This window comes from Arachis duranensis, chromosome 6 (assembly GCF_000817695.3).
Source record: "Arachis duranensis cultivar V14167 chromosome 6, aradu.V14167.gnm2.J7QH, whole genome shotgun sequence".
NCBI classification, from domain to species: domain Eukaryota; kingdom Viridiplantae; phylum Streptophyta; class Magnoliopsida; order Fabales; family Fabaceae; genus Arachis; species Arachis duranensis.
Genome location: NC_029777.3, coordinates 71,608,113 through 71,624,723, shown reverse-complemented (window position 1 = coordinate 71,624,723; position 16,611 = coordinate 71,608,113). Strand labels below are relative to the sequence as shown.

The 16,611-nt window shown below is 37.0% G+C and overlaps 1 protein-coding gene across 1 annotated transcript in view; it reads right to left on the bottom strand.

The window, feature by feature from the left end:
* Positions 1–411: 411 nt before the first annotated feature.
* The window catches only part of LOC107494036 (uncharacterized), a 30,871-nt gene continuing 14,671 nt past the window's right edge, over positions 412–16,611 (bottom strand). The window contains exon 2 of the mRNA XM_016115068.1: positions 412–594. Within this exon, the coding sequence (XP_015970554.1) occupies positions 412–594 (183 nt within the window). The remainder of the gene's footprint in view (positions 595–16,611) is intronic.

Genomic DNA, 16,611 nt, shown 5'->3' with positions numbered 1-16,611 from the left:
ACGTCAGACTTTTCTATTGGGTCTGACGGAGGCATTTGGATGGAGGGACTGATCCGTCCAAATTTTAAAGATGTCAGGTTCTTAAAAGTATTTTTCAACGGTTAGGGACGAAAATGTCCACGAAGAAAAGGTCAAGGACCTATCTGTCTTTTACTTTTATCTTTTTTTTTTAACCTGCAGCTCCTTTCAGCTAATACTCAAAAGCATCATTGATTACTATAACTAATCTCTCTTGGTATATTAGGCTTCTAAGCACTATGAATTTTTCCCTTTGAGGGATAATTCATTAATTTTCAAGAACAGATTATGTATATAGTGTAAATAATTCACTCAATTACAACAACTAGAAACTGGTATGTAATTGTAATCTTAGTTTTGGCAAGCCATCAGATTCCAAGCTGGATAATGATGTTAATATAAACTTTGGACAGAGATGGTACCAAGATCCTCCAGTGTTGAAGGCCTTTTTCTTGTAGCAGGTTTCTTTTTACCATTAGCGGTCATTTCATCCTTCTTACAATGTTCTGGCCGAAGATCAGGACTAATGTCATGAACCCAACTTGCAGCATAAAGCCTAGCAGCTCTCTTTAAAACCTGAAGATTGAATGTTACAATGCGGATTTAAGCAAATCCATAATTCGGAAAGTATACCGAATTATATCAAATAATACCATGATGAGTGGGTTATGGTTCCTACGAGGATTAACAGATTAAGCAATAATGATTAATGAATTAGTCTAATTAAACGATTCAAAATGTAGTTAAGAATTGTGTGCAAAATAAAGATATAATTGAAAGAAACGATCTAGTAGAAATTAAAGCAATTAAATGAAACACTAATGAAATTAAAAGAAAGCAACTAAATGAGCATAAGTAAATGAAGCAAAAGAAGGAAAACAGTAAATTGAAGTAATAAACTGAGAGTAATCAATTGACAGTAATTAACTGAAAGCTGAAAACTAAAAGAGAACAATTAATTGACAAGAATTAGAGGAAAGCAGTAAATGACATGAACCAGAATAAAGCAATTAAATGACTGAGAGAGTAATTTGAATAAAAAGATTAAGGTTTGGAGATGTGGATTTCCCACGATCAATGATTCTCACTTCCTTCTTAATCATGCAAAGAAAAATCTCTAACAAATTATAAGTAATTGAACCCCAATTTTTTGGTGATTCAGTTTCTCTTGACTTAATCACTTGTTAATTTCTTGATCAATTGTTCATGAAAAGAGATGAAATATAATCTCTGATCATAAGCCACACAATTCTCAAGATCTAGATAAGGTTGATTCAATGTCAATTATCAAATCCAGATTAAGAATAATAAAAATTGTGAGAAAGAAGTTTTCAAACTCCTTATTACTTTCCCAAGTTAATCATGAAAATCAAGTGAGATTCAAACTATTTCCAATAGAATTGAATCTTTGCAGTGAAGAACGCAAATTCTCTCTTAGAATAAAAATGCATGAATTTAGAAGAAGAGAAAAAAAATAATAAATTCATTAGAATTCCACAGAGCTCCTTCCTTTAACGGAGAGAATTAGTGACTCATATTACAGAGCAAAACTAAAATAAGTATTGATGGGAGAGAATTTGCCGATTAGAAATTTTACAAAGTAATCCCGTTGCTAGTATAGTCCCAACCGACAAAATAACTCTCGCAATCAAAGTTTAATATGGTTGTCACAAGTTCAATCCAATGAAAATAACCGAGAGTATTACTCCCGAGTCATCCTCAAGAGAATGGGCAAGCGTGTGAATTAAAGTTGATTAGAATTCCGGGGTTGAAAGTCGTAACAAGAAATTAAACCAATAAACTTGACATGCAAGAAACTTAATTAACAAAAAACTAAATCTAAATAAGCAAGCAATGTCTAATTGAATAGTAATTTAACAAGGCAAGATATGAATCTAATTCTATTCTAGAACTAATTAAACTACTGAAAGCAACTAAAGCAAGAATTAAACAATTGAGATTTTTGGTGTTTCAATTATGTGCAAAAGAACTCTTGGTTATGTGTGAGAATTAAGATCACTATCCTTGTCTAACAACCATATATTGACAATTAATAAGGGCCAACCCCATCAAGTCTACTTCTATGCTTGAAGTAACTCAAATAGGCTTAATATACATCAACCCTAAGTCCCAACGTAGCTACTAATTAACTTAGTAGTAGGTTAGTGGTAATGGATATCAAATTGATAAACAAGGAACCCAAATTATCAATTCACTAGATCCAATGACTTAAGGTCACTCAATCTCCTTCACCTAGGCCAAGAGTATGAGAAAATACTCCATAATTGGTAAAAATATTTTGTCAAACACTTGATGTACAAAGGCTAAACACATAACTAAACTGCAAAATTAACTAGAAATTAAAAATACCCACTAACAATTATCAAGAGAAACAACTCAATCAAAACCATAAAACATGAAAAATATCAATGCATTAATGAAAATTCAAGATCAACAAGGTTCACAAGTGAGAAACAAAAGAGAACTAGAAGAAGACATAACAATAACAATGAAAGTAAACAAGCTTAAAGCTAAAGAAACTAAAATTAAGACTAATAAACTAGAATGAACAAGCTCCAATTCAGAATTTCTACAAGAGATTATCAAAATGCACTAAACCCTAGAGAGAAGTGAGAGTTTCTCTCTCTAGAAAACAAAGAACAAAATTCTCTAAAACTACTTAATTCTCCATTGTCAATGTTGTGTATTGTAACTTGGTTGATGTCCTATCAATTTCCCTTCGATTGGCAGTAAATTGGGCTTGGAATGGGGTCCAAAACCCTCAGAAATCGCGAGTCATGTGTTCACATTAATGAGGAACATTATTTCTAGTATGCGTATGCATAATATGTTTACGTACGCATAGACGCATGAAATCATGGCTGCATACGCAGACCAAGCGCATGGGTACGCGGACGAGCAAACACTCCAAACTTCAAATTTTCTTCATGATTCCTCACTCTAGCATGCTTTCTCTTCATTTTTCATGCCATTTTTTGACCTATATGACATGAAACAATTAAACGCACACATCATTGCACCAATGGGATGAAATAGTGAAATAAAATTAACCGATTTAAACTTCAAAAGTATACTTTTATCATTCAAGCTCAATCGCAAAGGAATCACAAAAACATGACAATTTCAAGGAATAAGTATGTGATAAGTTGATAAAACCACCCTAAATTAGCATAAGATAAACCACAAAATTGAGGTTTATCAAACCTCCTCACACTTAAACCAAGCATGTCCTCATGCTTAAAATCAAAGAGAAGATAAGAACGGAAAATCAACCTTTTATTGAATGTAACTATTTCTATTCATGCAACTACTCTATCTAATTCTATCATCTATCAATTCAACTATATGTATATGCTCAATCAAAGTAATTCAATTTCCAAGGAAGCATACTCCACAAAGAGGATAAAGAAAATAGCATAATCAATTCAAATCCAAGAATCCAATTTGAGTTATCTCAAAGAAAACACAACTTTCAAGGATGAAATAAGTGTAGGTGGAAGCATAAAATCGAGCAATCAAACCCTCATCAGACGTGTATACTCTCTAATTGCTCAAGTGTATAGGGTCAATTCATTCGACTCTCCTCAAATCATGCTCTTTAAAATTTGTTCTTCTTCTAACAATCAACAATTATTCCATGCATGCATACACTCATCATAGGTCTTTCTAAAGGTTGTAACGGAGTTAGGATTAAGGTGGGAATGTATATGGTTAAGTGAGCTAAGATTTGAATCTTTTGATTGACTTAAACTCTCACGAAACTCAATACACAAAACATAAAATGTCAAAACAATTCACCCCTTTATCCTTTCTCTTTTTATACTATCATGCATTCTTTCCAATCCGAACTCTATATGCATTGCTACTATCAATTTCCTTGTTAGGGTTCTTTGTTCCCTTTTTGTATAAATTCATTTATTTATTTAAATTATTTTTATTTTTATTTTTATTTTATTTTTATTTTTTGACATCAAAAACCACTTCTATCTACCCATGTGCTTAATTTTCCACATTTTACCTATTACACAACCTCACCAACTTAAATCAATCAAACATCCCAATTAGGTGCATATATAATGGTTTTTCACTTAAGGTTGGTAATATGCTAAATTAAGAATTAAAAGGGTTCATTAAGGCTCAAATTGGTTAGCAAGGGTAGAGAAGAAGTATGACCATTTGGGTAAGTAGGTTAATTGAAAAGAGGGCCTCAATCATATAAATGCATGTGTACATGGAATAATAGACATAAAAAATTGAACAAATTAAAGATCACAATCATAGAGAGAGGAATACACAAGAAATGAATTAGTGATTGTATAATGCAATCACATGCAATAAGGTTCAAAACTCACATGTTAATGTGTTCTAGCTCATCAAATATGCTCCACAAAATATATATTTCCAAGGAAGTTTCCATAAGAATTTTTTTTTAACTCAAATTAAATTTCTAAATTATTCTAAAGAAAATAAAGTTTATATACATGTACTTCTATATGTAAAAATATTTTATTTTATTTTATTTTTAGAAAAATAAGGTTTTTAGACTATGCTACTGAAAATATCCTTAATTTGATCAAGTTTATTCTTGTATATATATGTATATGTATGCAATTGTGATTGGATGCAAGTTTTCCAAAATTTTTTAGTCAAATTCCTATTTTTAAACAATACCACTTCATCACACATCTAGGAATTCAACTTGGTGCAATCAACTAGTTCTCATCACAATCCACAATTAAACTAGAGACATAATCTGAAAGGCATATATACAAGAGTTAAAGAAAGTGCAATAAACATCAAAATGTACCTAAAGCAACTCGACTACTAAAGCATCCAAAATACTCAAAAGAAGCTAGTCAAACTTAAACTACGAAAGTTTCCAAAATACACAAAAGCTACTAAGGCATCAAAATAAAGCATAGGCAGAAAAATAAACTAAGATGTGCATGGAGTTTTGGTGCACGAATCCCCACACTTCGTACAACTGTATCAACAAGTGCACTGGGTCGTCCAAGTAATACCTGGGCGAGTCAGGGTCGATCTCACGAGGATTGTGGTTTGAAGCAAGCTATGGTTATCTTGTAGATCTTAGTTAGGAGGATAGAAAGGTAGGCTGCTTGATTGTTTAATTACATAAAAGAGAATAAAAAGAGAACGTTACTTAGAACTCAGAAGTCGTGTAAACTATGATAAGAAGATGGTTAAGGGTTGGAGATGCTTTGTCCTTCTGGATTAACTCTGGTCTTACTGTCTTCTTCAATTGTGAATGATTTCTTCTATGGCAGGCTGTATGTGATCAACGCCATACGATCACGGTCACCAAACTCCTCCAGATGTGAACCCTAGGGTTAGTGTGGATCCATTTTGATTGAGGGTCAAGCTCCTGTAGTCCATTCTCCTTCATGATCCTACTTAAAACGGCACAGACAAGGTCGGATCTTCCAGATCAGAGAATATTGCGCCTTTGGGTTCTAGCCTCTAACACAAAGCCCCTAATCTCCCTATACCTCGATTGAACTGGTGTCTCGATAAGTTCTCAATGAGATCGTGGATTAGCCGTCTTAGAGATGTATAATCAAGCTGGTGGTTTGATGCTTTCCAGTTACGTATTCACACAGACCCAAGAAGAACACATGTGGTTGTCAGGCACGCGGTCTTAGTATGAAGAATGAAGATGATTGTCACGGGTAATGTCATTCATCAAGTTGAAGAACAAAGATACATCTTAGAATTGAATCAAACACAGATTGAAGAGAAACATTAATACTTTTATTAATCCATAAAACTCAGTAGGGCTCCTCCTCTCAACCTAGGAGGTTTAGAAACTCATACTGATAGAAGATACAATGATAAAGGTGTAACGTGTGCATCCTCCCTTGAATGAGAGGTGCAAAAGTCTTTAAATACTAAACTACTAACTAAGGATTACATAAAAAGGGTAAAATAGTCTTTTAGTGCTAAAATCCTCTTCTAGGGCCCACTTGGTGAGTGTTTGGGCTGAGCTTGATTGCGATCCATGTGCTAGGAGGGCTCTAGGGCATTGAACACTGACTAGGGGCACCTCTTTGGGCGTTTGGACGCTGGTCTCTCCTTGGTGGGTGCTGGACGCTTGGAATGGGGCAGGAGGCTGGCGTTGAATGCCAATTTTGGGCCTTCTATTATGAAGTAAAGTATGGACTATTATATATATCTGAAAAGCCCTAGATGTTAGATTTCCATAGCCATTGTGAACACTCCATTTGGATCTTTGTAGCTCCAGAAAAGCTCTTTTGAATACAAGGAGGTCAGATCCAAACTGCATCTACAGCACTTTCTTTGCCTGAAAATGCATAAAAACATACAAACTCAAAGTAAAATCCAAAAATGTGAATTTAACACTAAAATCTATGAAAAATTAATAAAAATTAAACAAAACATACTAAAAACTATATGAAAATGATGCCAAAAAACGTATAAAATATCTGCTTATCACAACATCAAACTTAAACTGTTACTTGTCCACAAGCAACTAAAAGCAAAGTAGGATAAAAAGAAGAGTAAGGTACAATAAATCTCAGAGTTTTTAATGAAGCTCAGTTTCAATTAGATGAGCGGGACTTAGTAACTTTTTGCTTCTGAATAGTTTTGGCATCTCACTATTCATTGAAACTCAGAAATATTGGCATATTTTAGGAACTTAGAATCCAGATGATATTATTAATTCTCCTAGTTTAGTTCTTTTTTATTCTTGAACACAACTTTTTAGAGTCTTGGCTGTGGCCCTAAGCACTTTATTTTCCACTATTACCACCGGATACATAAATGCCATAGACACTTTAACTGGGTGAAACCTTTCGGATTGTGATTCAGCTTTGCTAGAATCCCTAGATAGAGGTGTCCAGAGTTCTTAAGCATGCTCTTTTTGCTTTGGATCATGACTTTAATTGCTCAGTCTCAAGCTTTTCACTTGACACCTTCACATCACAAGCACATGGTTAAGGACAGCTTGGTTGAGCCGCTTAGGCCAGGATTTTGTTTCCTTTAGGCCCTCCTAACCATTGATGCTCAAAACCTTGGATCCTTTTACCCTTGTCTTTTGGTTTAAAGGGTTATTTGCTTTATCTGCTTTGCTTTTTTTTCCGCATGCACATATATTTTTTCTTTTATTGCAACATGCTTTTTCTTTTGCTTTTTGCTGCTTTTTCTTGCTTCAAGAATAAATTTTTGAGATTTTTCAGATTACCAATAATATTTCACTTTCATCACCATTCTTTCAAGAGACAACATTATTAATTCCAATTCCAAATATGCACTGTTTATTCATACATTCAGAAAATAAAAGCAATGCCACCACATCAAAATAATTGACTTTTCTTATTATAAAACTCGAAATTCATGTATCTCTCAATTCTTTTCAAATAAAATTTTCTTTTTTAAGGAAGGTGAGAGATATATGAAATATTTTATAACTTTAAGACATAAATGCAAATGATCATGCAATAAGAACAAGAGAACAAACAATAAAACATACATAAAACAAAAAAAAACAACAAAAGAAAAGGAGATTAAGAGAACGAATCTACCTTTAAAGGTGGTGGCTAGTGCTCCTCCTCGAGGATCCAATGTAGTTCTTGATCTCTTCAATGCCATGCCCTTGTCTCTGTTGTTCTTCCCTCATGGCTCTTTGATCTTCTCTAATTTCATTGAGGGTGGTGGAGTGTTCTTGATGCTCCACCCTCAATTGCTTCATGTTAGTGCTTAGTTCTCCAAGAGAAGTTTGCCACTGATCCCAATAGCTTTGAGGAGGAAAATACATCCCTTGAGGCATCTCAGGATCTCATGCTAAGGCGGTTGCACATGCTCATGTGTATGCTCTCTAGTTTATTCCATCCTCTTCTTAGTGATGGGCTTATCCTCATCAATGAAGATGTCTCCTTCTATGACAATTCCATCTGAATTGTATAGGTGACAATGAGGTGAGGAAAAGCCAACCTTACTTTGGTGGAGGGCTTTTCAGCTATCTTGTATAATTCCTGAGGTATCACCTCATGTACTTCTACCTCACTCCCAATCATGATGTAGTGAATCATGATAGCTTGGTCAATGGTCACTTGCGACAGATTGCTAGTAGGAATGATAGAGCGTTGGATGAATTCCAACCATCTTCTAGCTACAGGCTTGAGTTCAAGCCTTTTTAGTTGAGTAGGCTTGCCTTAGGAATTCCTTTTCCACTGTGCTCCTTCCACACAGATGTCTGAGAGCACTTGATCCAATCTTTGATCAAAGTTGACTCTTCTAGTGTAAGGATGAGGGTATCCTTACATCAGAGGCAAGTTAAACACCAACCTCACACTTTCCGGGTTGAAATCTAAGATTCTCCCTTGGACCATGGTGCTCTAATTCTTTGGATTTGGGTTCATACTAATGTCATGATTTTTTTGTGACCCATGTATTAGCATAGAACTCTTGCACCATTAAAATCCCAACCTCTTGGATGGAATTAGTTAGAACTTCCCAACCTCTTCTCCAGATATCTCTTTGGATTTCTGGATACTCATTCTTTTTGCGCCTGAAAGGGCCTCAGGGATCACCTTCTTCTTTGCCACTATTTCATAGAAGTGGTCTTGGTGGGATTTGGTGATGAATCTCTCCATATTCCAAGATTCAGAGGTGGCGGCTATAACCTTTCCTTTCCTCTTTCTAGAGGATTCTCCAACCTTGGGTGCCATAAGTGGTAATGGAAAGCAAAAAGCAATGCTTTTCCCACACAAAACTTAAAATCTTTGCTCGTCCTCGAGCAAAAATAAAGAAAAGAGAAGAATGGAGTAGAAGAAGAAAAGAATAGAAGAAGATAGAGGGAGAGAGTGATTTTGGCCAAGGGGGCTTTAGAGGGTATGAGAGGTGTGAGTATGAATGGTTAGAATGAGGGGGTATTTATAGGAGTGGGCTAGGGTTAGGTTCAGTCATAGGTGGGATAAATGGGTGGGAAATTTGATTTTGAATTGGGTGGGGGTTGGTGGGAGTTATAAAGGTTTTGGGGAAGGGATATGGATGCGATTGGGCTAGGGTTTATAGGGAAGAGTGTATGGGGAAGTGTGAAAGTGAGAGAGAAGAAGTGGGGTAGGTAGAAATGCTGTGAGACCCACTGGTCTTGAGAGGGTAGGGAATTTAGATTCCCTGCCCTCTACACTGGCGTTTGAATGCCTAGGGCCTGCTCCCTAGCTAGCGTTCAACGCCAGCTATGCTGCCTATTGGGGGCGTTGAACGTCCAGCCAGTGCTCTCTGGCTAGCATTCAACGCCAGTAACACTCCATCCAGAGTGTTATGTTTTCACTGCTTAACATTTCTGTCTCTGTTCTAACTGCTGCACATGATCATTACCCTAAAGAAATAACATAAAGAAAAATAAATTAAGAAATAAAAAATATTTAATTAGGGTTGGGTTGCCTCCCAACAAGCACTTCTTTAACGTCATTAGCTTGACGGTCAGCTCCTTACGGAGGTGAGTATAGGCTTAGAATTTCACCCCTAACAGTGAACTTTCTTCCTGTCTTCTCATGAATGAGCTCCACATGCTCTAGAGATAGGACACAATTCACTGTATGTGGTATGACTGGTTTCTTGGTGAAGACAACTCTCATGCAAGGTGAGAGGCCTTCAGTAGGGACTTTCTTGTCCCTCCAGCCTTTAGGTACTTTCTTCCTAGTACCTTTGTTCTCAGTGCTTGTTAATGGCTGCCTGATGGACGAAATTGTGATTCATACTTAAATTGTTGTTCGAAATTGATTCCCCAGTAATGGCCCCAAAAACTTGGTGCTCAATACCATGGTCTAAACATAATTTCACAACTTTGCTCAACTAACCAGCAAGTGTACTGGGTCGTCCAAGTAATAAACCTTACGTGAGTAAGGGTCGATCCCACAGAGATTGTTGGTATGAAGCAAGCTATGATCATCTTGTAAATCTCAGTCAGGCGGATAATAAATGGTTATAGAGTTTTTGAATAATAATAATAAATAAACTGAAAATAAAGATAGAAATACTTATGTAGATCATCGATGGGAATTTCAGATAGGCGTATGAAGTTGCTGTGCTCCTTCTGAATCTCTGCTTTCCTACTGCCTTCATCCAATCCTTCTTACTCCTTTCCATGGCAAGCTGTATGTAGGGCATCACCGTTGTCAATGGCTACTGATGAGCGGATATTTTATACGCTTTTTGGGGGTAATTTCATGTAGATTTTAGTATGTTTTAATTGGTTTTTAGTAGAATATAATTAGTTTTTAGGCAAAAATCATATTTCTGGACTTTACTATGAGTTTGTGTATTTTTCTATGATTTCAGGTATTTTCTGGCTGAAATTGAGGGAGCTGAGAAAAAATATGAGTTAGGCTGAAAAAGGACTGCTGATGCTGTTGGATCCTGACCTCCCTGCACTCGAAATGGATTTTCTGGAGCTACAGGAATCCAATTGGCACTTTCTCAAGGGCGTTGGAAAGTAGACATCCAGGGCTTTCCAGCAATATATAATAGTCCATACTTTGCGCGAAGATAGATGATGTAAACTGGCGTTCAACGCCAGTATCATGCTGCTGTCTGGCGTCCAGCGCCAGAAACAGGTTACAAGTTGGAGTTCAACGCCAGAAACAGGTTACAACCTGGCGTTGAACGCCCAAACAGCCCCAGGCACGTGAGAAGCTTAAGTCTCAGTCCCAGCACACACCAAGTGGGCCCCAGAAGTGGATTTCTGCATCATCTATCATAGTTTACTCATTTTCTGTAAACCTAGGTTACTAGTTTACTATTTAAACAACTTTTAGAGACTTATTTTGTACTTCATGACATTTTCAGATCTGAATTTTATACACTTTGACGGCATGAGTTTCTAAACTCCATTGTTGGGGGTGAGGAGCTCTGCAGCGTCTCAATGAATTAATGCAATTGTTTCTATTTCACTCAAACGTGTGTGTGTTCCTATCTAAGATGTTCATTCGCGCTTAATTGTGAAGGAGGTGATGATCCGTGACACTCATCACCTCCCTCAATCCATGAACGTGTACCTGACAAATACTTCCATTCTACATCAGATTGAATGAGCGTCTCTTAGCTTCCTTAATCAGAATCTTCGTGGTATAAGCTAGAACTGATGGCGGCAACTCTTGAGAATCCGGAAAGTCTAAACCTTGTTTGTGGTATTCCGAGTAGGATTCAAGGATTGGATGGCTGTGACGAGCTTCAAGCTCGCGATTGCTAGGCGTGATGACAAACGCAAAAGGATCAATGGATTCTATTCCAACATGATCGAGAACCAACAGCTGATTAGCCGTGCTGTGACAGAGCATCTGGACCGTTTTCACTGATTGGATGGGAAGTAGCCACTGACAATGGTGACACCCTACATACAGCTTGCCATGGATGGAACTTTACAAACAATTGAGTTGAATATTACATTGCAGGAATTCGGAGGACAAAGCATCTCCAAAACTCCAACATATTCTCCATTACTGCACAACAAGTAACTATTTCACACTCTTTTATTTTTCTAATAATTCCAACTGATAATTTTAATTAATATCCTGACTAAGACTAATAAAATAAACATAGCTTGCTTCAAACCAATAATCTCCGTGGGATCGACCCTTACTCACGTAAGGTATTACTTGGACGACCCAGTGCACTTGCTGGTTAGTGGTACGAGATCATAAGAAATTTTGATTTTGATATTGGGATTAAGATTTTGTGCACCAAGTTTTTGACGCCATTACCGGGGATTATTCGAGTTTGAACAACTAAAGGTTTATTTTATTTCTTAGATTAGGAATAATTTATTTTTGTTACTATAGAGTCATTAAATTCTGATAGGATAATTTCTTTTCAAAAATTGTTTTTTTCAAAAATACTATTTTTCTTTATCAATTTTTAATTTCTTTTCGTGAGTTTAGTGTCTTGTTCAAAGTTTGGTGTTAATTGCATATTTTATATTTTTCTTTAAATTTTCGAACTTGTGTTCTTTGTTCTTCATTGATCTTCAAGTAGTTCTTGTTTATTTTTCTTGTTTGATCTTAAGTTTTTCTTGTTTTGTGTCTTTCCTTGTTTTTCTTGTGCTTTTTCAAAACATTAACTTTCAAAAATTAAACTTTTATCCATAAAAATAATACATCTTTAAAATACGTTACATTTTTAGCTCAGTTGGTTATAGCGTTGGTTTATGTTCTTAGCAATTGGGCACCTTCTTTTTAAAATCCTTTTTCAAAAATAATTTTTCTTGATTTAATCTTGTGCCAAACTCTAAGTTTGGTGTTCTTTCTTTTGTTCTTGGTGTTCTTGTGAATCTTCAAGGTGTTCTTGAGTTTTTCTTGTGTTTTGATCTTAAAATTTTTAAGTTTGGTGTTCCTTGGTGTTTTCCCTCCAAAAATTTTCGAAAATAAGGAGCATTAGATCTAAAAATTTTAAGTCTTGTGTCTTTTATGTGCTTTTCTCTTTCATCATAAAATTCAAAATTCAAAAAAAAAAAAAATAAATATATATTTTCTAACTAATTTTAAACAATAATTTCGAAATTTCTATATAAAAATTTCAGATTTCAATTTCAAAATTTTTCAAAAATCTTTATAAAATATTTTCAATTTTTTTATTTTATTCCATTTTTTTATTCCATTTTTATTTTATTTTTATAAAATAAATAATATCAACATACATATCATCTCCCTTGTTCCATCATGGAATTAAGTAGAAATGAACAGTCCAGGAGGACTCTGGGGTCATATGCTAACCCCACTATTGCTTCATATGGGAGTAGTATCTGTATACCCTCCATTGGAGTTAGTAGCTTTGAGTTGAATCCTCAGCTCATTATCATGGTGCAGCAAAGCCGTCAGTATTCTGGTCTTCCACACGAAGAACCTACAGAGTTTCTAGCACAATTTTTGCAAATTGCTGACACAGTACATGATAAGGAAGTAGATCAGGATGTCTACAGATTATTACTGTTTCCATTTGCTGTAAAAGATCAAGCTAAGAGGTGGTTAAATAACCAGCCTAAGAACAGCATAAAAACATGGAAACAGCTGTCAAAAAAATTCCTGAATCACTATTTCCCTCCAAAATGGATGACACAGCTAAGGCTAAGCATCCAAGCCTTCAAACAAGGAGATAATGAATCCCTTTATGATGCCTGGGAGAGATACAGAGAGATGTTGAGAAAATGCTCCTCTGAAATGTTTTCAGAGTGGGTGCAATTAGACATCTTCTACTATGGGCTTACAGAAAGAGCTCAGATTTCTCTAGACCACTCAGCTGGTGGATCTATACATATGAGAAAAACAATTGAAGAAGCTCAAGAGCTTATTGATACAGTTGCCAGAAATCAGCATCTGTATCTAAGCAGTGAATCTTCCATGAAAGAAGAAGCTAAAACAGTAACTGCAGAACTCAGTCCGGTGGATCAGGCTAATGAAAGACGCCAGTAACAAATAAGGAGTTGGCGTCTAACGCCACTCCAGCTTCCACCCCTGGCATTCAAATGCCAGTGGGGGATCATTCACATACAAGTGCTGATAACAACCCTTCTAAAAAGGCTTCCCAACCCACTTCTACAGGTAATAAACCTGCAGCAACTAAGGTTGAGGAATATAAAGCCAAAATACCTTATCCTCAAAAACTCTGCCAAGCGGAACAGGATAAGCAATTTGCCCGCTTTGCAGACTATCTCAGGTCTCTTGAAATAAAGATTCCGTTTGTAGAAGCACTTGAGCAAATTCCCTCTTATGCTAAGTTCATGAAAGAGAGCTTAAGTCATAAGAAGGATTGGAGAGAAACTGAAAAAGTTTACCTCACTGAAGAATGCAGTGCAGTCATTCTGAAAAGCTGACCTGAGAAGCTTAAAGACCCCGGGAGCTTTATGATACCATGCACATTAGAGGGTAATTGTACCAAGCAAGCTCTATGTGATCTTGGGACAAGTATCAACCTAATACCTGCATCTATTATCACAAAGCTCGGTTTGACTGAAGAAGTCAAACCAATCCGGATATGTCTTCAACTTACTGATGGCTCCATTAAATACCCATCAGGCGTGATTGAAGACATGATCGTCAAGGTTGGGCCATTTGCCTTTCCTACTGACTTTGTGGTGCTGGAAATGGAGGAGCACAAGAGTGCAACTCTCATTCTAGGAAGACCCTTCCTAGCAAATGGCCGAACCCTCATTGATGTTCAAAAAGGGGAAGTGACCCTGAGAGTCAATGAGGATGAGTTTAAGATGAATGCCGTCCAAGCTATGCAGCATCCAGACACATCAAATGACTGCATGAATGCTGACATTATTGACTCTTTAGTGAAAGAGATCAATATGACTGAGAGTCTCGAATCTGAGCTTGAGGATATCTTTAAAGATGTTCAGCCTGACCTGGAGGAACCAGAGGAAATACAAGAACCTCTAAAAATTCCTCAGGAAGAGGATAAACCTCCTAGACCTGAGCTCAAACCATTACCACCATCCCTGAAATATGCATTTCTGGGAGAGGGTGACACTTTTCCAGTGATTATAAGCTCTGGCTGAATCCAGCCATGAAGGAGGTGGTGCAGAAGGAGGTCACTAAATTACTAGAGGTTGGGATTATTTATCCCATTTCTGATAGCCCCTGGGTAAGCCATGTCCAAGTCGTCCCTAGGAAGGGTGGTATGACAGTGGTTCATAATGAAAAAAATGAACTGGTTCCTACAAGAACAGTTACAGGGTGGCGTATGTGTATTGATTATAGAAGGCTCAATACAGCTACCAGAAAGGATCATTTTCCTTTACCATTCATAGACCAGATGCTAGAAAGACTAGCAGGTCATGAATACTACTGCTTCCTGGATGGATATTCAGGTTATAATCAAATCGCAGTAGATCCAAAAGATCAAGAGAAAACGGCATTCACATGTCCATCTGGAGTATTTGCATACAGAAGGATGCCATTTGGCCTGTGCAATGCACTTGCAACCTTTCAGAGGTGCATGCTCTCAATTTTCTCTGATATGGTGGAAGAATTTCTGGAAGTCTTCATGGATGACTTTTCAGTATTTGGAGACTCATTCAGCTCCTGTCTTAACCATCTAGCACTTGTTCTAAAGAGATGCCAAGAGACTAACCTGGTTTTAAACTGGGAAAAATGCCACTTTATGGTGACTGAAGGAATTTTGTCCTTGGGCACAAAATCTCAAATAAGGGAATAGAGGTGGATCAAGCTAAGGTAGAGGTAATTGAAAAATTACCACCACCTGCCAATGTTAAGGCAATCAGAAGCTTTCTGGGGCATGCAAGATTCTATAGGAGGTTTATAAAGGATTTTTCAAAAATCGCCAAACCTCTGAGCAACCTGCTAGCTGTTGACACGCCATTTGTCTTTGATAAGGAGTGTCTGCAGGCATTTGAGACAATGAAAGCTAAATTGGTCACAGCACCAATCATCTCTGCACCAAACTGGACATTGCCATTTGAACTAATGTGTGATGCTAGTGACCATGCCATTGGCACAGTGTTAGGACAAAGGCATGACAAGCTTCTGCACGTCATTTACTATGCCGGCCGTGTTCTAAATGACGCACAGAAGAATTACACAACCACAGAAAAAGAGCTACTTGCAGTGGTTTACGCCATTGACAAATTCAGATCCTATTTAATAGGATCAAAAGTGATTGTGTACACTGATCATGCTGCTCTTAAATATCTACTCACAAAGCAGGATTCAAAACCCAGACTTATAAGATGGGTGTTGCTTCTGCAAGAGTTTGATATAGAAATAAGAGATAGAAAAGGGACAGAGAATCAGGTAGCAGATCACCTGTCCCGAATAGAACCAGTAGAAGGGGCGTCCCTCCCTCTTACTGAGATCTCTGAAACCTTTCCGGATGAGCAACTCTTTGCCATCCAGGAAGTGCCATGGTTTGCAGATGTGTGCCTAAGGAAGAAGCGCAAAAGATTCTGTGGCACTGCCATGGATAATAGTATGGAGGACATTTTGGAAGTGAGCGAACTGCCACAAGAGTCCTCCAATGTGGCTTTTACTGGCCTACTCTCTATAAAGATTCCCGAGTGTTTGTACTTAATTGTGGCAGTTGCCAAAGATCTGGCAATCTGCCTCACAGTTATGCCATGCCTCAACAAGGGATCTTGGAGATTGAGTTGTTTGATGTATGGGGTATTGACTTCATGGGACCTTTCCCACCATCATACTCAAACACTTATATTCTGGTGGCAGTGGATTATGTATCCAAATGGGTGGAGGCTATTGCAACATCCACTAATGACACTAAAACAGTGTTAAAATTCCTCCAGAAACACATCTTCAGCAGATTTGGTACCCCTAGAGTATTAATCAGTGATGGGGGCACTCATTTCTGCAATAAACAGCTTTACTCTGCTTTGGTTCGTTATGGAGTTAGCCACAGGGTAGCTACTCTATATCACCCACAGACTAATGGACAAGCTGAAGTCTCAAATAGAGAACTTAAAAGAATCCTGGAACAGACTGTAATTAACCGTAGAAGGGATTGGGCAAGAAGCTTGGATGATGCTCTGTGGGCATACAAAACAGCATTCAAGACCCC